General features: G+C 44.9%; 1 protein-coding gene and 1 long non-coding RNA gene across 7 annotated transcripts in view; both read left to right on the forward strand.

Moving 5' to 3' along the window:
* Nucleotides 1-8,967: 8,967 nt before the first annotated feature.
* Gli3 (GLI family zinc finger 3) overlaps nt 8,968-25,223 on the forward strand; it is a 277,530-nt gene continuing 261,274 nt past the window's right edge. For 5 of the 6 annotated variants that reach the window (XM_013070551.3, XM_087196398.1, XM_013070552.3 and 2 more), the window contains exons 1-2: nt 9,308-9,441; nt 23,102-23,269. In XM_013070551.3, the coding sequence (XP_012926005.1) occupies nt 23,143-23,269 (127 nt within the window). In that variant the 5' untranslated portion in view covers nt 9,308-9,441; nt 23,102-23,142. Of the gene's footprint in view, nt 9,103-9,307; nt 9,442-23,101; nt 23,270-25,223 lie in introns of those variants that run through there. The other variant, XM_021254541.2, reaches the window with a different exon arrangement.
* Nucleotides 9,498-21,033, forward strand: LOC147822667 (uncharacterized). The gene is made up of 2 exons (XR_015445483.1): nt 9,498-9,877; nt 11,334-21,033. It is a non-coding gene; the product is annotated as an uncharacterized LOC147822667 (long non-coding RNA).

Raw genomic sequence — 25,223 nt, forward strand, 5'->3', positions numbered from 1 at the left:
CTACAGAACCACTGAGCTAAATCCCCAGCCCTCATCTTATTTAATTCTAAATTTTAATAAATTATTTTATAAATTAGTTCTCAGGATTCCATTTTACTTAGAAACTGCAGATCAGAGGAGTTGTGTAGCTTGCTCAAAAATATACGGCCAAGAGGGGGTAAAACTAGCTGGGTACTGTGGTGCATGCCTGTAATCCCAGCACTCTGGGAGGCTGAAGGAGGAGGATAAAAGTTCAAGCCCCGCCTGGGCAACTTAGCAACTTAGTGAGACCTTCTCTCAAAGTTTAAAGAATAAACAAGGGCTAGAGATGTAGCTCAGTGTGAAGGCCCTAACTTCAATCCCCAGTACTGAAAGGGAGCAGGGCAGAAGTAACACAACATTGACTGTAGTTCTTTGCACCCAATCCTTGCCACCAAAGCTGAGCTGAATCTTAAGGGTAGAGGAGCTTCAGAGTTGAGTGCACTACATACTTTCCATCCATGGCTTCTGTCACTAGGATCTTCTGCAAGTGGGGCGAGAAGAGGAAGGCTCAGTCCAGCAGGAGCCAGTAAAGCCCTTTGTGAAGCCTCAGGAGAAGCCAGCTGTTCGGGGTGGCAAGTGGGGAATGACAGACCTCTTTGCCCATTCCCCCCAAAGCATGGTATAGTTCACAATATTTTTTTAAAAGGCTCCAACCCCCCCAAACTTTTCCCTTAGTAGGTGACCTAGTATGAAAGGTGCCTTGTCCTGGGCTTTGGGAAATACACAGGAATTTAATTAGTGCCCACGTCTCTCTTATTTGGGCAAGCTTGAATGGATTCTTCATGGCTGGGCTCCTTTTTGGGAAGACTTTAACCTTGATGGCTATCTACCTGGCACCTTTCCAGTCAACACCATGATTATTTAACATTTTAAAAAAAGAAAGATGCTTTATAATGACTTTCTGATGCACCCTTCTGATAAGACCAGAATTAGGATAATCCAGGCTAACTAACCACTTTTGGCCTTAATTGCCTGGCCCATATAAAGATAATTTACTCAATTCTGCACTTCATTTTTCATGGATAGATGAAGTCTGACTGTAGTTGCTCAGGCACTATTAATTCAAGTTAACAAGCAACTAAGACTGCAATAAATTTGTATTTCAGGTTCAACTTTGATTTCACTTAAAAATTTTCATAAATACGTGTCTGTTTTTGTGTCTCTCTTTGAAAGGCACTCTGCAGGTAGAAACCACATGTAACTGTATATATTCATGCTCTAAAACATCTAATATTGATAGACTGTAAGTAGTTAGCAGAAGGGATATTTTTATTTGGTACTTTGGTGAATAAGTAGAGTGGATGTTTCTCTAGCTACTATCTTGAGAAATTAAACAATGTTTAATTTCCCATTGGGAAATACTCAATGTTTTTGAGTATTACATGAAGCTTTAAGGAAAAAATAACAAAAGTGATGTGTGATTCTTAATTTTCACCCAGGAGTAGAATTAGGAACTAAGTATATACTGACTCTTCATTATTATAACATGCCTTTTAAACAAGAATCTTGAAACCCTTTTTTAGCATTACTTAAGGCTATGAGATTAATTTCATGTATCCAGTGGATGAACAAAGCCAATATTGACCTTCTGTTCCTAGAATCCGACAAGCTCTGCCTACTTCAAAGCCTATAGCTGAGCTGCTTCCTTTACTTAGACCTTTCTTCCCACACTGTCTGCCTCATTGCTGCCCTTCATTCCGGGATCTCAACCTCAGTTACCTCCTCCTATCCTAAATGTGATATTGGACATCCTACCTACCATTGGTCCCCAATTCTGAGATATGTCCTGTATGACCCTGTCCTTTTCCTTTATGGTGCTTATTCCAACTCATGTGTGCATGTATGTTGAAGGTGTGAATGTCCAGGTATGTGTATTCATGTTTGTCTTCCCTCTAAACTGTGTAAAGATAGGAAATGTCACTATGTGTCACCACCACATGTCCAGAACATGTGCAGCCTGTCACACACACCATGTGCTCCATATCCAGTTGTTGAATGAACATGTGATTAAATTGAGAATTGCTCTGAGTCCCTCACATTGGAGTGGGTCAGAACTAGGAAGATGGCCCCGTCTTGTCACCAAGTACTCTCCCATCCTTCAAGCCACAGTGACTTGTGACTTGGTGTTAAAGAAAACCTAGTGGGGCTCCGGGCCAGAGGCTTTTGATCTTCGCTTTTTTTTTCTGAGTGGCAAATCAGTAAATGACTTCTGAAATGGTATTGGGCACTGAGGAGTAACAAGTTATCCAGAGTTGGCAAGTTGCTTCTTTGGGGACACAATTTTGCTTCAATGAGCTCTTTGAGGAATGGAACTTGACATAGTTTTGTGATGCTGTATATTTCAGTAGAAAAACCATTCAAAATGAGTCACCCTTTCATAGATTAGGTAGAACAGAGACTTAAATCCCCACATCTCCTGTGCCTTGCTTACTAAGTATGAAAAGCTGCAAATGGCGACATGGATTCAGTTGGCATAGAGAATAGGGAAAGGGAACTTTTGCTTTTCTTGGGATTTACTCACCAGGCAGTGGGCTCATCTCTTCATATTTACCATGTCATGTTCTTTGCACAGTCACTGTGAGATGGACATCCTCACTTCCAACGGACAGGTGGGGAATATGAGTGAATTGATTTGGCAAAGGTACAGAGCGAGCAATGACAGAGAAAAGATTTAAATCCAGGTCTTTTCTTTCCTGAACACTTCTAATCAATATTAAAACCCAAAAAAAGTGAGATTCTTTGTCATTATTACACAAAGTAGAACCATATGCTATGCATTATGGATAGATGGATAAGTAGATAGGCAGATGACTCTCATCTTCCTCCTTATTTGTAGAACATGTACTCTCTTCTCAGCCATACTGGACCATGAAAGAGGTGGGACAATGGCAAAGGTATAAAAACACTCACTGGTCTGAGCTCTCCACTTGCAATCATGTACTACAGGGTTCCTGTGTCCCACTGTTCTTCTCTAGAATATTCATTTTCGTGTTCATTAACATTCTCTCCATGCCACTGTATTAGTCAGCTTTCCTATGGCTGAGATACAATACCCAACATCCACAGCTTAAAGTAGTAGAGGTTTAATTTGGCTCAGAGTTTCAGACCTTTCAGTCCATGGTCAGCTGGATCCAAGGTAGAAGCATCATGGCAGAAGGGAGTGATAGAGAAAAAATGCTTAGTTCATGGTGGCCAGGAAGCAGAGCAGGGAAACAGCTCCAGAGAGGAAGAGGCAAGAGACGCTATATAGTACCCAAGGATACATCTCCATGACAATCCAGACACATGGGAAAAGGTGCTTCACCAATCCCCAGGCATTTCTTATTCCAATCAAGTTGGCATATCATGATTAATGGTCACAGTCTCGGGGAACACGGCTCTCTCTACCAGTCTTGCTGGTCCTGGCCAGCTCTGTTGTTGATCTGGGCGTGTGCCCCATTGTTTTCCAGTCATTGTTCCTGTTCACTTCTCATGCTGAGCTCAGAGCTCCTTGTCTGAATCCTGTAGCTCTTCACTTTGGGGGGGCACCTCTTCCCAGGAGTGTGAAAGTTACCAAGCACACAGCCACTGCTTCTTGCCTTGTCTTGAAATATCCTAACTCTTCATTATATCCCCAGGTGTGTGGTCTCCATCTTGTCCACTTCTTAAGTAACAAAATAGAGGAAGTTCTGGTCAGAAGAATTCCTCATTGGGATTTCTCAACTTGTTTGGAAAGAACACACTGACTTGTTGCTGGGGGTGCATGAGAGGAGGTGGAAAGACAGAGATTCAGAAAACAGATAAATTCATGTAAGAAGTTCTGAACTTCCTTCTCAGGAAGGAGGACTCTGCTAACTGGAAATGTTCTGTGTTGTGACACCCTGGCATGTCACAATACTTCCTCACTTTGGTGGTCTGGGAGGCTGAGACAGGATCAAAATTTCAAGCCTAGCATGTAATCTGGCAAGACTCTGTCAAAAAAAAAATAAATGGCAGGGGATGGATGTAGCTCAGTGCAAAGGCTCTGGGTTCAACAAAATGAAACAAAGACATCCCACTTTACCTTGGTGGAGCAGAAGTGAATTGCTCTGCCAGAGACAAGAGAAGTTCCTGGTGCTAGACCTCAAGTAAAAAAGCAGAGTGGGGAAAAAAAAATAACCTAGTGGAGGTTATTTTATATAGCTGGAAAAGAGTCGAAGAGAAACATTCTGGTGGAGGATGCTGGGACTGTTGGCTATGTTGAGTTTGTTTAATACCTCCTCCTCTGCTTTCCGCACTAAAACCCTCAGTTGGGGTGCAGTGGATTTGAAGGGCAGAGATAGCCAAGGCAGGAGATGTAGGAGGAAAGTGGGCTGTGTAGAGCACGGAGGCTGCATGTGGAGGAAGTGGAGACCCGCACAGACCATGACTGCAAGGGAAGTCCAAGCTCCCTCTGGGGGTGCTCAGAATTTACTCAGGCACACTAAATGACATGCACTGCCAGATGACTTTTGTCCCATGGGCCACTGCTCATCACCACAGCTTTAACGGAGCTCAGAGACAGGCCGGGGTGGGTGATCTCAGGGACATGGGGCTCCAAGAGTCCAGGGACACACGTGTGTCACACCAATAAGCTCTCAGAGAGGCAAGGAGAAAACGCTGGTCCCTCAAGTGCTTTGTACGAGACCCAGAGAGAAAATGACTTTATTTTCAAAAGAAAAGGATGGAGAGAATCATCCCCGGGCTGGCCAAATCTTCAGTAAAATCTCCCAGCTCGGCCCTTGCCCACGGCACCTGGGGTTTCCTGTGCAGCAGGCCAGGGTCCCAGTGTGTCAATGTCACGCACCAGCCGCAGCCTCTGAAATGTGCTGCAAACCAAAGAGAAGCTTTTAGATCTTCCTAACTTGTGGTATTGGCTGAGGTCCAGGCCAATTATAGCTACATCTCCAAGGTGAAGAGGGACACAGCAGACATCTGGGTTCCATTTATAATCCCAGCGCTCCAGGAGGATGGAAGGACTTGTGCACGGGTGCTGAGTGTGGAGCCCCTTGAAGGCCCTGTGTGGAAGGCTCTTAAAGGCCCTTTCTTGGCTGTCAGCCACCCAGTGGCAGGGCAGCTCAGGTCTGGCCACTCTACCTGGCCCGCAGGAGTGCTCCCTACCCTGCAGCCGATCAAAGGTATCCCAGTACCTTCCCTGCATGCTTATATGCAGGATCTGGGCAACCTGCAAATCCAAGAAATCAGCAGGAAACCTAAAGAGTCGTGCTCAGGTATGGACCTGGTGCTGCCCATGGGCAGTCATGGCTCTGAGTGTGAATGTGGAAGACAGCACCCAGGAAACTGGGGGGGAGTTGGGGAGCCCTGCAATTGTCTTGTCCAATCTGAGTGGAATTTTCATGGATACCTCCTTGATCTTAGGTTCAATTAGGTTCTATTAGTTCTGAATGCAGTCTGGACACTAGGAGATAGAAATGGAGAATAAGGGCGATTGGCCTCCCATCTTCTCTCAAGGTTTTGGTCCTCTGGTCACAGGAGAGGGATAGAATGGGGAAAGGGAAAGGAAGACAGAGAAGTGGGGAATGAAAATGGAAGAAAGCATGGGAAAGAAAGAAGAGTTGGGGAGGGAAGTGATAGAGATAGAGATAAAGAGAAGAGAAGAGAGAGAGAGAGAGAGAGAGAGAGAGAGAGAGTCCCCATGATAAGTGTTAAGTCCAAGGAGCAAGGGCATCTTTCTGTTCACATACATGTGGGGTACACTGTGACTTCTGGGCACTGAGGACCCCTGAGAATGCAGTGGGCAGAAGGCATTACCCCATGGAGAAGTGAAGGAATCCAGAAGTCTGCATTACAGAAGGGGACCAGCCTCCAAGAAGAGAGTCTTGGCATTCATAGAAAACACAGGTTGGGCTTTACCTAAGACTTGTGTCATGAAGGGCAATGTTAATTGTCTGCCTATATGCAGCTGTCCTTCTGGACTGGCCAAGAGGAATATGCATCTTTTTGGACAAGGTGATTCACCTTCGGGAATGCACACTAGGAGATAATTCTGTGGCTATAACAAAATACCCGAGGCTGAGTACTTTATAAAGGAAAGAAGTTTACTTAGCTCTCAGTTGTAGAAGCTGGAAGTCCCAGATCAGAAAGTCTTATCAGTTTGGATTCTGGTGAGGGCCTCATATTGAGAGCAACTGCTTGGGTGAGACAGGAAACCAGAGGCAGGGAAGAGGTCAGCCTTGCTTTTTTCTAGTAACTGGCCCTTTGGGGACAAGTGGGGTTCTAAGAGAAGTACCTTCCAAGGGCACCCCTCTCCTGCCAGTGACCTAAACACCTCCTAGGCTCCACATGGTCAAGATTTCACACCTCAACATTGCCAGTCTGGCAACCATGCCTCGAACCCATCAGCTTCTTGGGGAACAGTGCTATTCTGGGGTGAACTGTGTCCCGCAAGGAGGTACATCACAGCTCTAATCCCAGGGACCTCAGAACATGATCTTCCTTGGAAACAGAGTTAAGATAAATTCATGCCAGAGTAGAATGGTCCTCCAACCCAATATGACTTGTGCCTTATTGGAGGAGACAGACAAGGGAGAGGCGACCTGGTGACTAGGGGTCAGGCTACAGAGAAGCAGCCCCAAACCAAGGGTCACCAAGGACTTACAGCCATCAGCAGCAGCCAGTAGGTATCAAGGAAAAATTTTTCTCTACAGATTTCAGAAGGAATGTGGCTCTGTGTGACACCTTAATTCTGGACTTCCAGCCTCCAGAGAAGCAAGACATGAAATGTCTGTTGTTCGAGACGCCTAGTTGGTGTGGTTTGTTAGGGCAGCCCTTAGGGAACTAATAAGAGTACCTTCAAATTTCCTACTTCATTGTTGACAAGAAGGGGGGAAAAACATAATCCATTTGCTTGTGAAAAATATTGGTGCTAATAGACAGTAAGTGAATTTCTGATGGTGGAATTTCAGATTTCAAGAAGGGTATCTCTGAGTGCCTGCTTGCCATGACCACTGAAAGGCCAAGTTTAGGTAGACTTTGAGACTGTTAGAGATAGCTCAGGAGTCTCTGAAGAAAGATGGCAGTGAAGAGAGTAATCTCTCTTCCATATATGTACATATATACAGTATTATATATATATATTTATTTACTCACTTGAGAAAGAGCTCTGTAGTTAACACAGACTGAAAGTCACTAGGTCTTGGCAGTATTTAACTCACACTAAAGGCAATATTTTGGTTCCTCTATCATTTCTGCAAAATGTGCTCATTACCATCCATGTTTACCCCTAAAGCATAGAGCTGGACATTTCCACCAAGAATCTCAGGTGAGGAAATCTGAACACAAAGCAGAAGACAGCATTATTTTTCCTCCTTTGCTTTTAGCTACTCTGATGGGCACAGGGGAAAGATTAGCTGTCTTTCTTTGTGCAAGTCTTTTTAGAATAGAAAAATCAAGATCTTTGTGTCTCAAAATGTGCTAGAAGACCGAAGAAAGTAAAAATATCTAGTTTATTCTACTTGTGGATTTATTGGCTGTCCTTTTTACTTATTTATTTTTTGCCATCGAGTGAACAGCGAGTATGATTTGCACTCATGAGATCCATACAGAAACACTCTTGAATATAAAAAAGAGAAGAGAAAAGAAAAAAAAAAAGGCTGATGCTGAAGAAGTAGCTTGCAATTGCAAAAGCAATTCCTCCTCCACCTTTATAGGTATGATCTCACTGGAAATCCGTAGCTATCCTGGGACACATGAGACCGGGTATCCCTGACAGATACTCTGGCCTCAGAGTATAAAGAGGCTGTGAGAATCCTACCAGCCTGAGGCCAGCAATGAGGGAGCTGGGGATAACCAGCCTTCTCAGACTCCTGATTTCTGTGACAAATGAGTAGTGTTTTGGTTTTTCCTTCTACAAAGTGGCGAGGTAGAGAGCAATCTTAAAAGGTCAACAAGTATTTCTGCTACTTCTACCATAAAAACTTCAGTCACTCTCAGCTTTTGTCCTGTCTTTGTGATAAGCAACAAGTCCCAGGAAACACTGAATGCCACCTTCAATTCCCTTAAAAAATTCTCCTGCTAAGCATTTGAATCTCAAAATGCTCTTCGAATCATAATAGCTAATCACTCATCCACCCACTCTCTTCCTCCGGTGGAGACACGCTGTGACTCCCCACCAGCGTGCCCTGAGCTCCAAGCTCCCTGGGCTGGGTGGGGGGCAGACTCCCAAGCCCGGGATTCTGGAAGGTCCCAGGGGCGGAGGGTGTCTTTCCTTTCCTTTGTTTCCCCTTGAGATCTCATTTTTCTAGTTACAGGTCCAGCACGATGGCTCCACCGAAAAGGACCAGATGAATGTGGACTGGTCTGTTTAAAAAAAAGAAAAAAGAGAAAAAAAAAAAAATATATATATATATATCCCCCCCCCCCCCCCCGCTCTGGGCCTCTGAAAGTAAATTAAGGAGAGACACTTTGTAGCCTAAGGAAAAGCACCACGTCCAGGCTCCAAGCCCGGGGTCTTTGTTTTTGCGTCTAAATGAGTGGCTCGCAGGGACAGCAGGCTGTGTTGTAAGAGCCCCGCTTCCAGGATTCCACCCCGAGGACAGGAGTGTAGCCTGCAGGAGTCCCCTGAACTTCCAAAGCAGCATCTGCGCGCGGACTTGCTTGGTCGGTCCGACGAAACAAGGACAGCAGGAGCTAAGGTTGGTGTGTGTGCGCGTGTGTGTGTGATCTCAGAAGCCTGTGAAGAAGGGGAGTCCAACTCCACAGCGAGAGAGAGGGAAGAGCTGAGGCCAGGGAGGGGGAGACGGGCGCACCGCACCGGCGCTCGCGGGCCGGGAGGGCGCGGCTGACATCAAGCCGGGCCCCTTCCCCTGCCGGGTGGGTGGGGCCTGGCGCGGCCGGCGGGCGGGCGGGCGCGGGGTCACGGAGGGGAAGAGGAGGAGCGGGCACGGATGTGTCTGTGTGAGCACCGGGGAAGGGCGTGGGCGTGGGCGGGGGGGGGAGTGCACGCGTGGCTGGGGCGCCCGGGCCGCCCCGGACCCCGGCCTCCTCGCGCCCGTGTCGCCCCTTGGATCCGCTCCCGGGACGGGGACCCGCCGGGCGCGGCCTACGAAGAGCGAGAAAGCAAAAGTAAGGCGAGAGCGGCGCTCCAAGTTTTCCCAACTTCGCCCCCTGTGGCGGCGGCGGCGGCAGCGGCAGCGGCAGCGGCGTCCTCCTGCTCCGCGCTTCGCCTCCGAGCTGGAGAGTGGCCGCGAGACGGGGCGAGACGGGGCGGGACGGGGCGGGGCGGGCGGCGGGGGAGGAGGCGGAGGAGGCGGAGGAGGAGGGGGGAAGAGGGGGAGAGGAGTCCGGCCACATCGGTTAAAACTTGGGGGAGGAGGAATGCGGGGAGGAGGAGGAAGAGGAGGCGGAGAGGCGCGGAGAAGCGCGCGGGAGGGGAGCGCGCAGCGGGGACAACTTCTGCACCCCGTGAGTAGCGCGGGCGGCGCGGGTCAGGGCGGGGGGCGCCCGGCGGGATGAGACCTCACTCCGGAAAGTGGATCGGAAGCCCGCAGGGGCGGGCGGGGGGGGGGGTCCTTTCTTTCTCTTCTCCCCTCCCTCCTGTGGCGGAACCAAATCAGAACTGTCACTCAGGGCCTGTGAGTCAGAAGGGATCGGATTACAGGATCCCCTGCAACTGATGCCCGAGCTGCAGGAACGGGCGGGAGCGGGCTGGGCACACTCGCGCTCGCGCACCCAGCCGCCTCCTGCGCGCCCCGCCGCCCGAGCCCCCGCACCATGCCCGCGGCGGGCGCACCCCGCGCCCAGCCCCACCGCTCGCGGTAGCCGCAGTCGCCCGTTGGCCCGCGCCCGGGACCGGGTCTATGGGACGCTCGGGGACTTGACAGCCGCCGCAGCGCCGCAGGTACGTCCCGCCCGAAGTTCTTTGTTTTGCTGCCCCGCAGCCGGGTCCCGCGGCCGCGTCCCTGGCCTCCAGGTCCAGAGGTAGTCCCCAGCCGGGGCGCAGGATGGGACGAAAATGGCTGTCACCAGGCGCCCAGATGGAGAGAGCCTCCGTAAAGGTGGCAGCAAGTCTTTCATTCTCTTCCCTCCCTCTTGGAGGTCCCTTCCCAAGCGTCTGCCTCTCCCGCCGTCCAGACAGACTGCAGAATTGCACATCCCGCAGCAGGCGCGAAGTTCGCATTGGTGGCCACTGCGCCCCTCGCCTCCACTCCTCAAAGAGTTAAAAAGAGCTCTTGGAGACCCCGGGCCCCGGGCTCACTCCTCTGCTCTCCAGGGTCCGGGGCGGGGCGCGCACGGCCCTCGGACGCGCGGAGGAGGCGGCGGCGGCGAGGTGGGGACGCGCTAGGACCGTCGCTGCGGGCACTTTTGCAGCCGGGGCTTCTCTTCCGAGGGCGGGGGTGTGGTGTGAGCGGATGCAGAGACGCGCCTCCGTCTTCAGAGAGGAAAAGTGAAAGTTGCACCATCTGTGTATGATTTGGGATTCTCTTTTATTTCTTTTCCTTTCTAGGAGCACCACACACACACACACACACACACACACACACACACACACGCACACACACCCCGCACGAACAAAGTAGCCGTGGCCTTTGCAGCAATCGTTTGAGCGGTTGCCTTCACATAGAGCGGAATGGGGAATGCATCTCTGCAGGGATAGAGACTTTCTAGAGTTGCAGCACGGAAAATGAGCGGGAGGAGGTGGAGAGGGACCAAATATTGATCCCCGAATTTGGAGAGTTTGTGAAGCGACTTATAAGCAGATTGCTGGATGCAGACGCTCCACTCCATCCCCGGCTTGGCTTTTTATCCTTTTGTGAACTTTGTGCTCACGTGCCCTTTTCTGTAAGATGCCATCCCCCAGGAGGCAGAGGACCTGGGCTTCCCGAGCGGACTCTGTGTGCAGAGACTGTAGAGGTTTCTTCCGCTGCTGTTCCGATCCCGCCCCCAAGTTCCTATCTCCCTGGTGTAGACTGCCGGATAGATTCTGGCCTTGGGTACAGTGCTCATGGCCCTCCGCCAGTTTATATGTACATATATTTATGTAAAACATTTTCTCCCAGCTCTCTGCCAGCTGTTCCACATTTTCCAGCTGCCACATCAGTTTGAAATGATGGACTGTCCGAGTCTCCTAGTAAAAAAGCCCTTTCCTTAGAGACCCGGGGGGCCGGCCCCAGCACACACATGGGCAGTGCCATTAGTATATTTGTTCTAAAAACACTTTAGGCTCTCCTCTCCCTCTTCTCCCCAGTTAGTCTTTGCAGAGCACAGAAACGACACTCGGCTGAAAATTTCAAGTAATGGGGCTTGTCCCTCCTAAATGTGATTTTAGCGGAGGTCTTTTTTTTTTTCTTTTTCAGATCCTTGAAATATGTGTCTGGTGGAAATAAATTAACTTCAGAAAAGAGTTGTGGCTGAGTGCGTTGGGTATGGCTGGTGGGGGGCCTTGCCGTGGTCATCTGAAATGATCTCATTCCAGTGTATTGAAGGCAGGGACGATTCCTCCTCTCCTTGGCACACTTTTTGTGTGGTTTGACTTCTTCCCGTGTTATAGACCAAAGTCTTCAAGAATTGGCCTAAAGTATTAATTTTGGGTATTTATGTAATTGCTCTGTAATTTGAATAGGTGCCTTATTGATTGATTCCTGTAATTATTTCATTTAGGTTTTAAATTAAAAATTAATAATAGTCTGACAGTTTCTTAATTATATGTGTCAAGATTATTTTGAAGGAGGAAAATGCTATGTTTTAAAGTAGTGGAAATAACTCCCAAATTTCTTCATTTTTCTAAAGCAGTGCAGAATTTCATTTGAGGGGATTTATTAAAGCAATGGTGATTGCTTTTAGCAAAGGGAACTGTGTGAAGTATCCTTAGAATTTATTTATGTTAGGAAATAGCTGTTCTTAACGTGATACACAAATACATGGCCAGTTAGATGATAGTCAGACCTAAAACAAACATGAAATAACATTTAAATTAGTTGGAATAGCATATTTATACAGAGCAGAGAGTTTATTTTATGCTAAAAGCTATTTAATTAGAAACTCTCTGCCTAAGGGGAGATCCTTTCAGGAAATATAATTCTTAAAGTCAGCCTAGGGAAGCTTTGGTTTAAGATGCGTGAATGAGTTCAATGTGAGACCTGTCTAGTGAAATTTCACACAAGCAGAAACACTTTAAAAGGTATAGATTGCACTATTGCTAATAGGCTGGTGGCTTTGGCCCTGATGCCTACCAATTCCTTGTGCTTTTAAGATGCTTGTGTTCCTTGATTGAACCCTGATACACACATTTTTATTGTCTGTGTCTCATTTGCAGAGGACCACAGACAGAAATGAGAAAATTCAGCACTGATGAAAAATGGCCCTGTTCAGTTATTTCATTACTTATTTAATGAAAGAATCGTTAATTTATCAATTTGATGCCCCAGCCTAAAAGTTGGACTTGCCTTTGTTTCTTCACCAGTGAAATTTCCTTAATTACCTGTATGCTGTCTAGGTTTCAGACTTCCTCTGGGCTGGCCTTTTAGAGGTCCTTGCTCCTATGTAAGGTATCCTGCTTCTTGAGATCCCCTCCCCCCTAAGCTGAGCGCAGAGTTTGGGAGTTTATGAAAGGAAACAATGTCATGATCCTCTTTGCCTGCACCCACATGGAGACAGCAATGCAGTAAGAAAAACCAGTCTTGAAGGAGAAGTGAATCAATGAGTCATGAAATGTTCAAGAAAACCTTAGTAATGGAATGTTAATGCTTTTAGACTACAGTAGATTATCTTAAAAGTCAGATTTTTCTTCTTTATGCAATTGTTGTAAATCCCCAGCTAAAGAAGTCTTTGAAGGAGGTTTTAAGTTCGGCTGGCATTCGTATTCTCGGGTCATCTGGTGTGTTTTAGAAGATTCAAGAAATTTTCTGCGAACTTAACATCAGGAGAGGCAATTAAACGGCTGAAATGACTACAGAAGAAACAAATACATATATATTTGTTGAGCAAACGATTCTACTCTAATAATGATTTCAGGTTGTCTTCTCATTAATGCCTGGCAGAAGCTGACACCCTTCACTTCACGTTGTCATTTTTCTAGATGAAAATTGATCTGTTCTAGTTTCAAAGCAAATAAAGGGAGACAGAATAAACAACAACAGGGGCAGGAGTACTGCTGCAAACTTTTTCAAGTACTTTCAGTGTATTTTTCATCTTTACTTTTATTTGATGGGCCTGTGAAATAGAGCTGTAGACTGGCGAAGACTTTAAATGAAATTTCACACTTTGATGATTTTTTTTTAACTTTGATATATTGACAGCAAAAGGAGCTGCAAAGCTTTTATATAACTTGAGCAGTAACGCCAAGCAGCAGTCAAATGTCTCCCTGCATTTGTGTTTAACTGCAGAAGAAAAACATGTCCATGGGCAGTGGAGGTTCTTATCAACCCCCTAATCCCAGATCCCAGTAAACCTGGAGGGCATGCCTCAGATCTCACTGAAATCACTGTGGACTCTCACAGTTTGCAGATTAAATATGCTATGTGTTCCTGGCTCCAACAACAGTTTTATGAGCTCTCTAAGCTTCCTGTTTTAAGATCCTTTTCTTAAGTTTTTAGGACGTGCTGAAGGCGATGCTGTGTGGAGTAACTGGCACTTGTTAATTTAGAGACACTTTAGATATTTCGTTCTCTCTTTAAGAATTGCCAAAATTATTATTTCTAAATGGAAAGGCTAATTAATGCCAGGAAGAGGGGAGAAAAGCTGTTTGAAAGAAATCGAATGTTAAATGTGTTTGTAAGTGCATTTGATTGCAAACTTTTACATGGTGTCTCTTGTTTTATGGCATTTTCCTTTGCCCAACCCCTGAAAATTAGACTTTTTCTATTTGTAATTCTAAATATATTATATTTTAGTGCCAAATTTTTAAGTTACTCATTACCACTGTATTTTTTTGTCGTTGTTTCTCCCCCCCGACACACTTCTTTAATGTGAATGTGTTTTTTGTTCTGGGTGTGTATATTTCAACCCGACAAAATGTCTCAGAAAATCTATGGCTTTCTAAAGGAGCTGAATGAAAAAGCCATTACATAGTTAATAAGGTAGCACTGGAACATTTCAGCCCCCTCCTGAAAGGCAATATTGTGTTGAGTTCTACATCTGTGGTATCTATAGCTGTGTCCTTGTATATGGTGCTTTTACAGTTTGCGTAAGAGTTATAATTAAAAAAGAAAATACTTACATCATTGTCCGGCAACATGTCATATCATTCCCAAGAGAACCGCAGCCAATTTTGTGCTTAAAGGTTATTCAATGAATGAAATCGTGAAAGCCCATTTGTCAAAGTACTGTATGGTTTCTGTTAGTTTTCAAGCCCCAAATTCATTGTCTGCTTGGGCCCCGCCATTAGTCATCAGTGTATTAGTGCTGCCTACAGGCCAGGCTGCCCAGCACTTCTTCACACCATTATAGCTTTGAAAGCATACTCTGTCGACTTGTAGAATTACTGCTCCGATTTCCGCTTGGCTGGGTTTGAGGTAAGTCCCCTCCCTGCCTTCTAGTTGACTGTAATCCTTGCTTTCTTTTAAAGCTCCTTTCCAGAGATTTAGGGGAAAACTTTCTTAAGGGCTGTGTTGGTATCACACTGTGGTTTTGTTGTGGCATGCACTGTACATATAAATTGTACCTGCAGTAAATTGGATTGATTGCTGGCCTGAAAGAGCTGGAGGGGCTTTTCTTTTCTTTACATTTTCTTTTCGGTGGGGGGGGGCAGGAGTGTGGAGAGGGGGCTCGAGAGTTAACATTTTACAAGCATCTTAATTGTGTATAGTGTAATCAGATGCCTTGGAGTTAAATTAATTAAATAATGGGGATAAGTGCAGTTTTTAAGAAGTCTCCATCAGTATGACTTCACAGTGGAGTATGACATTATAGTTGCTCATTTTCACGTGGAAATTTGTAGACTTAGCTGCTTCAACTTTGTTTTTTGAAGATTTCATAAAATGCCTAACAAGACTCCAAAGTACTTTACAAACTATCAATTTTTTTTTGACCAAAAAAGATGGAAATCTCACCATTTAGATGAAAGATAAGTTTCAGATTTCATTAATGAGGGAATGGGCTGGTTAAGCACTGTTATTGATTTCATTTCATGATATTTTTAAAAAAGAATTAATTCATTTTCAAGAAAGTAGTATGTAGAGAAACTTCATCCAGTAGCTTAAGAATGAAGCATTAATGACTCAGATGTATGGAAACCTGGAATCTGGTGCATCATACCAGCCATCCAGGACTATGTCTGCTGTTTGAACTATGGATGTTAAAAAGAAATTCCACACCACAGTCTCCCTGGGACGGGGGTGTGTAGTGTGGCATGGATTGGATTGGCGTTTTGAACATGCAAAGGGTCAAAATTAAGACAGCGGGAGAATGGTGTCTGTGAGTAAGCTAAGTTGATAGGATAAGTGGGCCGTGGGCCATTTTTACAAAATAAGCCTTCATTTAAAAATCCTTAAATTCTGAAAAAGAGGCTATTACAATTGCATGTATGATTTGAGAGTCAAAAGTTTAAAATCAGGAGGATAAAGGAGGGTGAATAGTACTTCACAAAAAGTATGTTGAGTACCTTTGTATTTTCTGTAGCAGATTTTAGCCTCCAACAGGTACTGGTCTAATATTTCTAACGGTTTAAAATTCCAGTACTACTCAGAACAGACAGCCCTTCCCTTTAAGGGTCATTGTAAACACAGGCAGGATTCTAGGAATCCAAAGTTATATAAGTGCTATAAGAATAATTTGACAGAAAAATTTCTGAAAATATGTGAAAACTTTTAATTCCTATAAACTCAGTGAAGAGAGACAAGGGACACATTTGATCGGTTGTGATGTTTTTGTGAGATATGTGGGTTTAAGGGGAATATGGTTTTCATGAGCTTAACTGATCTATGAACTGATAACTGACTTACAGATCTAGGTTTCTGTCTGAGGATTGTCTGTATCCAGCTAACCTTCAGAAAGTGGGGTGTCACTGTGTTCTGAGGTGTGGTTCAGCCTTTCATGGTACCTGCCATGCAGCTTGCTTCCTGAAAGTGTTGCAGGACCTGGAAATGGTAATGAATGAATGTTAAATAGAGACCTCATACCCCCCTAAAATGTTTGCCATTAAGTACTTCTGGCAGCTGAGAAAAAGTAGCTCATGATATTTTCTTTTAAATACACAAGGCAGAAAAATAAAATGAGCATCCAAAGCTGTCATTTGTGATTTTACCTGTAATAGCAATGATTACTCTTATGTCCAATAGGCTTTTCAGTGGTTGAAGTTAGATGTATGGATTTCTTAAAAGTTCACGTGTAGGTAATTTATGGAAACCAATTTCACTTAATTTCATAGCAAGGCAATGATTTCCTCCCAGAATAATTCCATTTGGGGATGTCTGTTTTGAACACTGCTTGTCTGCCATCAGAAACATAGCAAAGAAAGATTGAAGATAATAGGTGAAAGATTCGGGGACCCCTCTGCCACCAGTGGCACCTTGTACAGACAGCAGGTTTTTTTTTTTTTTCAGTTAAGGCTTTAGGCTTTCCTGCCCATAGGGGAAAATAATCCTATATAAAGGTAAAAATAATTGTGCATTAAAAATACTGTAGTTAAAAATTCATGAAGATTTCATTAAGAACTTATGAAGGTGGGCGTCTTTTCCTGCAGAGAGAGGAAGGCAATGCAGACAGGAAGGGAAAAGAAGCCTTAGAAGTCTTGGGAACTGTTAAGTGTGTCACAGAGGTTATGCATACCTAATTGATTTTCAGTTCAGTAAGATATTTTGCATACGAGGAGCCATCAACCACATCACAAACCTGTGAGGTTTTTTGCAGTGCACAATTTCGTGAAATCCACTGAGATGATTTCAGGTTCCTGCAGTTTGCTACTTGAACCTCAAGATTATTTCTTCCTTCCCAAACTGATCAAAAAGTTACAATTAGAATTAGCTTTGTGGTTCTTGATTTTGTAAAAAATAAAATGTCTTCCTAAAAGATTTATTTTCTTTAAGAAATGAGTAATAGCTACAGAGAGGTAGGCATTTTTATAGGAATTTTACCCCCAAAAAATGTTTAACAGGAATTTTAACACAATAGGAGCTCCAGGAGAAGTATTCTGAAGTAGCAGCTGATCTGGTAGTAGTAAAGGATGAGAGAAATGTCACTCTTCAGTAATACAAGGGAGGCTGCATTATAAATTCTACCAGGCTGGTTTGTTTTAGAATTTTACAACATGAGCACATTAGGGAGACCATTCAGCTGATCAATCTCCAGGCAGATGTGCATAAATGCGATTTCTCTGAGGAAAGCCTCACTCCTCTGGAGCAGTAGTTCCCTGAACTACCCAGAGTAATTTCTCACTTCAGGCGTAATCATGGTGCTGCAAATAGCCTTGTTTCCCCTGTTGCAAAGTCTCCTGTTTTTTGCCTCTCATGGCCATAGCTGTTCTAACCCATCAGAAGCACATCAGGTTATCACTAATCAGGCTTTCTAACTTTTCTAACTTAGTTTTTAAAAATCTTTAAAGGTATTAAAAAATACACTCAAAGACTTACTGCCCAACTTCGGGCCAACTCCGGAAAAAAAAAAACCAACCCCAAAAACAAACAAAAAAAATCCCAACTGGAAGTCCTGCAGCTGTGTTTCATCCTAGATTCCATTCAGTTCAAACATAACCTTAAACGTTGGCTTTAGCACTGGTACTCTCTTTGGGAAAAAATGTAAGTGTTTAAACAATAAAGGAATCCTGCTTGCCTGTGGGTCAGAGGCTTTGAGGCAGAGACCTGCAAGGAGTGAGAAAGGGTGATTTTTGCATGTGTTTCCAGAATTTTAATTTTTCATGGTCTCTATTTACCACCACTGCATAAAGCCACTGTGGTGCTACAGGTTAAACTCTGAAACTTCACGGAGGGCTTCCCAGGGAGAAAGACAATGAGGCCCTGTATCTGTGCTTTGGCCACCTTTCGCTCTTTATGGCTGCTAATGAAGAAAACCACATTTGGGGGCCAGTTTAATGGTGAATGGATTTTGTGAGTGAAACACACACCCTTTGGTTTCCTGGAGCCTTTTCAAGTGTTCCCAATGTTTCTTTATAGTGATGAGCGCACGCGCGCGCTCGCACACACACACACACACACACACACACAAACACGGTGCTTCATTGCAAAGTTGCATCCAGCTAGTTAAAACAGCTGTATGAATACCACTAGGGCCAACTCTGCTGGACATTTTGGTGGGCCACCCAGAGAGAGACATTGCAAATGCCCACGAATATTCCAGAGGAGTAGGATAATGGGTCTGATCCAGACTGGTAAGGGCTGCATCTCTACCCTGCACAGGCCCGGAGCCCCGCCTTCTCCTGGGTGTTTTCCCCTTTCCCGCGGCGGCTTGGCCGGCAGACTTGCATTGTCTCCAGAGGCAGCTTGCAGATCAAAGTGGGTCCCTGAGAGAGCACCGCCTCTGCCCCCAGACACAGTCCTTTCTGAGAAATTCCCGGCGCACTGTGGAGGCCCGGGGCAGGAGCACGCGGTGTGGACGTCCTCGCGCTGATGTAATGATGATGGATGCGGCGGCGACACTGCGGCACTTCTAATGAATTGGCCTCTCGGAGCGGGGCGCGGGGAGCAGCCAGGACGCAGGCGCAGGGAAGAGTGCTGAAGGGTGTGAAAAACGTGTCTTGCACCGGCCTGAAATGCCGGGACAGGAAAGCTTGGAGTGGGACAGCTTTCAGGCCACGTGGACTAGAGCCACGCAGCCTGACCAACATCATGATCGTAATAAATGGGTCACTTCTTTCCTTTGTGAAGATGAAAGTTCCCCTTTTGGACTGTGTATCCTTCCCCCATCGCCTCTCTAAGTAGCAGCCCCCAAAAGAAGGATTTGAGGCTATTGAAAATGTAGGTCCCCCTTAGGAATCCTCCAATTTGGTAAATACTGTATTGCCCCCCTCCCCCACTCCCTCGCTCACTTTCAGATGCGACTCAGTGCTGTACCCTCACTTGGTCAGCGGCTCCAGGAAGCTTTCTGTACTCTGTTTTATAGGAGGTTGGTGCAGGTTCAGATTTATAATTTAGAAAGAAAAGACCCACCTGCAGGCAGGTTGCTATAGGGAGAGAGATTAGATTTAAAGAGAGTCGAATTAATTGTGCACTGGGTTTTGGCCGCGGGAAAATCACTAAAGGTTTAGAGGTAGTTGAATGGGGAAAGCCTGTGCTGTTTTCTGGAAGGAATATTCATTCCTTCCCTTTTACCTGTGTGTGAAACCTCAAGCCTTAGAAAGCCACGTAGCAAGAAAGCAGTTTTCCTTGTTTTTGTTTGTTTTTCTTCCCCAAGTACTCAGGCTGCTGGGACTCAAACTCAAGGAGCACATCAGCACATCTTGCATGTAATGTTTCAGCAGTGAAGGGATTCAAGGGGGACAGTATGGCATTTTAAGGAAGGAAACTGTATCGATGGGGGAAAAAGTCTCATTTTGCTCACATCCAAAAAGCAGTGGCAAGTTTTCCTCAGAGAAAAGTCCTTGAAGTGAAGCAGAAGTTAAAATTTTTCCTTGTGACCGAAGTTCTAAATAAGTCAGATGTTATTATTTCCCAAACCCCTGCACTCTAGGGCTCCTGTACTTTAGGGGCGGGGACTCCATGAGGAATGTTTGCTGGTCAGTTCTGACCTAGGGCTTTAACGATCAGCTCTCTTCTGAGTTTCAAACCCTCTTCCTGTCCTGTGAAACCTGTCACCTCAGCTAGAAGCAGCCACCCCTTTCTGCCCTGTGGTTCTTCCTGCACAACTTGATGGGGTATGGGTGTCCAGAATGTTAAACCTTTCTCGATAATTGGCAGGGACAAATTTATGTTTTATCGGTAAAATAAGCTGATAGAAATCATAGGGATATACCGGAAGCAGATGTCTGCGTTGGCAGGTTGCCATTTTTATAACCACGTTCTACTATCAACCACACTTTTAAATAATTAGTTACTAACTAATGAGATCCAAAAATAAGTTGTCAAAAAGAAGAAGAGGGTAGACTCTTTGGTGACCAAGGGCCTACTTTTTTTTAAAAATCCATTTCATAGAGGGGTAAGAATTAGTATTCACTAAGACTACTAATTAATGCGATTGCAGGCAGCGCCTGGAGCTTTACCTCTTCTTGTTGAAGCCTTTCCCTACTCACATGACTTTGGGAGGGTTGCATTGCTTTCTTACAGTGAAGTCCTTTGCCTTGGGGGAAAACCCAACAACTCTACAAAACCCGAATTTGTCAAGGAACTTCTGTGACTTGTCTTTTGACTACTGTTAATTAGTTTCCTCTGCTAAAAAGAAGACTTAGTTTTCACTAGGAATCTCATCTCTTAATGAGATTTTCTGGTGCATTTGTATGCTTCTGTGTGAAGTTTTAACTTAACCAGCTACCCAAATTCAACTGGTAAATGCTACCCAGATACATAAAACTGGATAGTATAGTAAGTGCCTATTTATTTCAAGTGGTTAAAAATGGAGTGTTTTGGTTAAGTATTCCTTTTAATTTTTGTTTTTGTTTTTGGTGGTGCTGGGAATTGAACCCAGGGCCTTCATATTGAGCTATATCCCCAGCCCATTTTTAATTTTGAGACAAAGTCTTGCTAAATTGCCCAGGCTGGGATTTAAAACTTGCAGTCCTCCTGCCTTGGTTCCCCAGAGTGCTAGGATTATAGCTAAGTACCACCACACCTGGCCAAAAGATTTAGTTTTTATATACTTTGCCAGTTTTCAGAGAAAATCCAAATATAAAATATAATGTATGTAGATAACTCAGTAGGCCTAAAACTCAAGACACTGTAGACTCATAGAGCCACAGGGTCCTGGATGTAATAGATTATTTTCTCAGTCACAGCCTTCTGTGTACTAGTTGCTGGGAAGAAAGAAATCTTGTCCACAGTCTGGAGCGGGGGATGGAAGTTCAGTGAAGACCTATCTAGATGAAGACCTGACTATCCTTGTGGTGGATGCTGAGGGAAATTTGGGAAGGCTGTGAATTCATTATTTTGGAGTGCACTTTATTCATTAGTCTATCCAGTCAACACAGACGTCCATGAGACCCTCCTGCCTGGTATATAGTAGTGAGCAAAACCTAACAAACATAGAACAGTTGTTGGAAAGCGTTAGCAAGCCTGGCAATGAGTACTGCTTATTAAAATACAGGTTCCCAGGTGCCACTCCCGGAACATAAGCATGGCCTCAGAAATTTGACTCAGGAGCCAGAATGCCTAGCAAGCAGGCACTCAAGCACCCCTGGTCCCAGTGGTTCCCAGGCCACTCTGAGAAAGTGATGTGGAGTCATTGTGTTCTTGTGGCATATCACAAGAGTTACTTAAAGCAGCGTTGGGGAGCATTAAAAACCAGGTCCCTCCTGAGATTTTTTTAAGCTTTATCTGGATTCATGGAAAAGCTTTGGAGGGTCTGTGATCTGCCAGAAATTAAATGTACATTTTGGTGTTTAAGGTTGTTTTCTGGAAGAAGGTCCATCAATTCGCACGCATTCTGAAAGAGGATGCACTCTCCCTCCTTCATTGTGAAGGATTAAACGCTACTGTCTGATTCTGTCATTTGACGATAGTGCATGGGAGGCTCGGCAACAGGTCGCCTGAGTTAGTGTGCTGGACAGCTCCAGGGCCACTGTTCAGGTGGCCCTGGTCTGGGGTTGGACACACTTCCAGCCCTGCTAAGGACATCTGCATTCTTCTCCCTTTGTCAATGCCTTTAAGGGATGTTTCTGAATTTGGAGTGGATCTTACAATTGATATGTAAATTTTACTTGGTGCTTTTTCTTTCTTTTTATTCCCCAAAAGCTGTTCTTAAATAACTTGTGTGTTTTACACTGAATGACACTGGATAATCTCAGAAAAGAATTGGAAGTTAGTGGAAAGGCTGATGCCCACATTACCATGCGACTTTTGTTTCTTAAGACTTCTGTTTACTTGAAATCCAGGTCAAGGGGAGTTTATTGTACCTTAAAGAATTTGCAGTTCCCTTGCAAATAGAAGTTAAAGGTGACTAAACTTATTTCATCTGGTATTTTAACTCTTTTAGCTGGTGAAGCAGTTGCTTGCTTATCTTATTTTAGGAATCATTGTTTTTATTGAATACTACAGAATCTACTAAATGCCAAAAAATGAGTAGTTAAGATCCATAAAATGCCCAACATGGTGTTGCAATCTAGATAGCTTGAAGAAAATATGCCAGAGAGGGGACTGTTCATCTTTTCTTGTATTCTTTGTAGGTGTAGAACAGGACTGTAGAAAGGAACATGGACTAAAAAGAGTGAAAATTGATGAATGACGAGTTAGGGCGATTATCCCATGAATGAAGCCAGTGAAAGATGGGCGGACTGAGCTTGCCTTTAGTGGAGTTTTCAGGTTTCCTTAGTGACCCCTGCCTTTGCTGTTGGTGATCTTTCCTGGCTTTTCCTTGTGGAATTGGAGGCACGTTATTCTATTACCTTGTTTCAGAAATGGAACCCACATAAATTGAAGGGTTTGCCTGTTTTAAAATACGGTTTACCTGAATGACTTTGGATGAAGAAGCATATTGCAGCTCAGATATCTTAGTGAAAGAAGCAAACATCATTGGTTGCTTAGCTTAAGTTATTCCCTAATTCAGAACTTTGAGTAAAAGGAGTGGATGTGAGTGATTGTGGAATGCTCTTTGAAATGTCTAAGCAAAACCACTTCTCTGTTTTAGAAGTTTTCCTAATGTCCCTTCCTATACAGTTGGCTACCCAAAGAGATAGTTGAACACGTGGGTTAAAAGATTAATGTGACACTTGGGTTTCACATTATGGATGAAGTTGAGAATGGAGGTATTTGGACCATTTGATGGCCTGTGCCTCGGCAGAACTTAGGAAAATGTCCACATTATAGAATTCAGCTGTTTTCCTTTTGGGTGTGTGGGTAACATTTGCCTGGCTGGTTAATACATCTTGGAGACTTTTTCTTTTCCCATAAAACCTGTGGAGAAACATGGTTGAGATTTGAATTTTTGCTGAAACTTTGGTCTCTTACTTGACCGGCATAGGGGCTTCTGGGTGAGGTCATCTTTTCCTACTCTTACTGGAAGTTGATGGTGCTGTGGTGTTTTGTAGGTGTTCCCCCTAGAAAAGAGCTGAAGTAATGAGAAGACACCATGGAGGCTCAGTCCCACAACTCCTCTGCAACCACTGAGAAGAAGAAAGTTGAGAATTCCATTGTGAAATGCTCCTCCAGAACAGATGTTAGCGAGAAAGCGGTGGCCTCCAGCACTACTTCCAACGGTGAGCAGCCACCCCACAGCCAAAACTGCAGTTATCTTTACATCCCCCGCCTTCCTTAGGAATTGAGGTTTCCTCCCTGGACCAGTGCTTGTTCTAGGAGAGGCTGAGGGAAACACATGGGGCCGAGGATGAAGGGGGCTGCGGAATGGGCAGTCTTCAGTAATCTCCATTTTGGCACTAAACCTACACGTTTTCTTCCAGATTTTCTAATTTGAGATGTAAATGTGATAGGTTATTTATTATAGGAAGTTCCTGTTTTGGCATTTTAGAAATCAACTTGATTAGTCTGGCAAGAGTTCAAAATGCTTTGCATTTCACACGGAAGTTCTATACTCTTTGGAATAATTAGCTTTTACAAAAGATGCACAAGTTGTCTTTGTTAAAATTAGTGGCAAAGCTCCTCCCCCCAAACTTTAGGTAGTCTGCTCTAAAAGATTTTAAAATATAACAGCTGAACCCTACGGTAGCATTAGGATCTGAGATTGGTTTCATGGTTAGCTTACACAAATTGAATTTACTTAATTGTTTTCAGAGACAACATAGACTTTCCTTTTCTATGTGCTGCATTTGTACATTCTAAGCAATGTACAGAGGCATTTTGGTTCGAGAATGGGGTAGTAGTCAGTTCCAGAGCCCCCGGTGGTATAAACAGACTGGATGAGTTAGTGGTAACCTTTGTGTCTTTGCTGGGAGACGGTTAGTGCCTTTGACTTTTGTAGCTTGCACAGCCATCCTGGCCTCCCCAGCTTTCAGTCCACTTTTTCCACCATCCAGCTGGCTAGTTCTTGAGTGCTGTGTGGCTGGGCTCACTGATTTGCATGAGCCAACCTGCTCCCTTCCTCCTCTCTCCCCATGGGCTTATCATTTATTTATTCAAGGAAAGGTTGTACTAGGACGATTTACAGCTTTCTTAAATGTAGAGTTGGAGACTTGAAATCGGCTTTGCAGGGGAGTTGCAGCCCAGAACTTTGGCCTCAGAAGGCAGGGATTCTTGAGGAGTCTGGGTGCCCCTCTGTGACCGCCCACACCTGCCCAGTCTGTCCTTCTGGCTGCCCTCCCCCGCTGATGTCATGAGCGGTGATCCTGGCTGTGGCAGCCAGAGAGGGACCTGGCTGTCAGATCTGCTGGCTGATGAGTCCAGATTGGCGTTTGTCCTTAGGGAGATAGATTTATGTTTGGGTTGAAATAGTGAGTTTACATATAAGTATGCAAAAATGTATCTGCATTACTCTGTTTGTGGTATTTCAACTCAAATATGAAAGTCAATGTGGTGGCTCATGCCTGTCATCCCACCACTCTGGGAGGCTAAGGCAGGAGGATCACAGGTTCAAGACTAGCCTGAGCAACTTAACAAGACCCTTTCTCAAAATAAAATAAAAGGGTCTGGGGATATAGCTCAGTGTGAAGGCCCTGGGTTCAGTCCCTACCACTGCAAAAACAAACCACCCTCAGCACCAGAGCCAGAATATTTCCATTATTTTTCCAATGTGGTCACAGGAGGTGTATTTTCCCTTAAAAAAAACATGTCATCGTGGTTTCTTTTTTCTGAAATTTGTGAAAATTAAGCCAATTTATTGCGTTGGAAGTAGAATCAATGCATGCAGTATTGGTTATTTGGTCATTTTCATAGTAATTTTGCAAGAATAAGTGCTTTCTGCACATTACGTTGGAGGCAACATCAACTTTGGGCTGTCTTTAGGGTGTGTGTGAGCAGGTGTGTGAGAGCATGTGAGCATGTATGTGTGGTGTGTTGGGAATATGTGTGTGTGTGTGGGTGTGCGAGGGAGGGAGGAAGCCAGAACCGTGCTGCTGGGAGAAGGTGCCACTGTAACATGTGGAGTCGGCAGAAGCCCCATTCTAGCCACCAACTTGCAGTCACCCCCTCCTCCTTCCTTAGGAGGGTGCGGCTGCCACCCCAGGACTTGTGCCTAGGGGGTTTGCTACTCTTGCTCTG

The sequence above is a fragment of the Heterocephalus glaber genome, unplaced genomic scaffold (genome assembly GCF_053883595.1).
Source record: "Heterocephalus glaber isolate CG9 unplaced genomic scaffold, H.glaber_assembly_v1.0 deba00001610, whole genome shotgun sequence".
Classification (NCBI taxonomy): Eukaryota; Metazoa; Chordata; class Mammalia; order Rodentia; family Bathyergidae; genus Heterocephalus; species Heterocephalus glaber.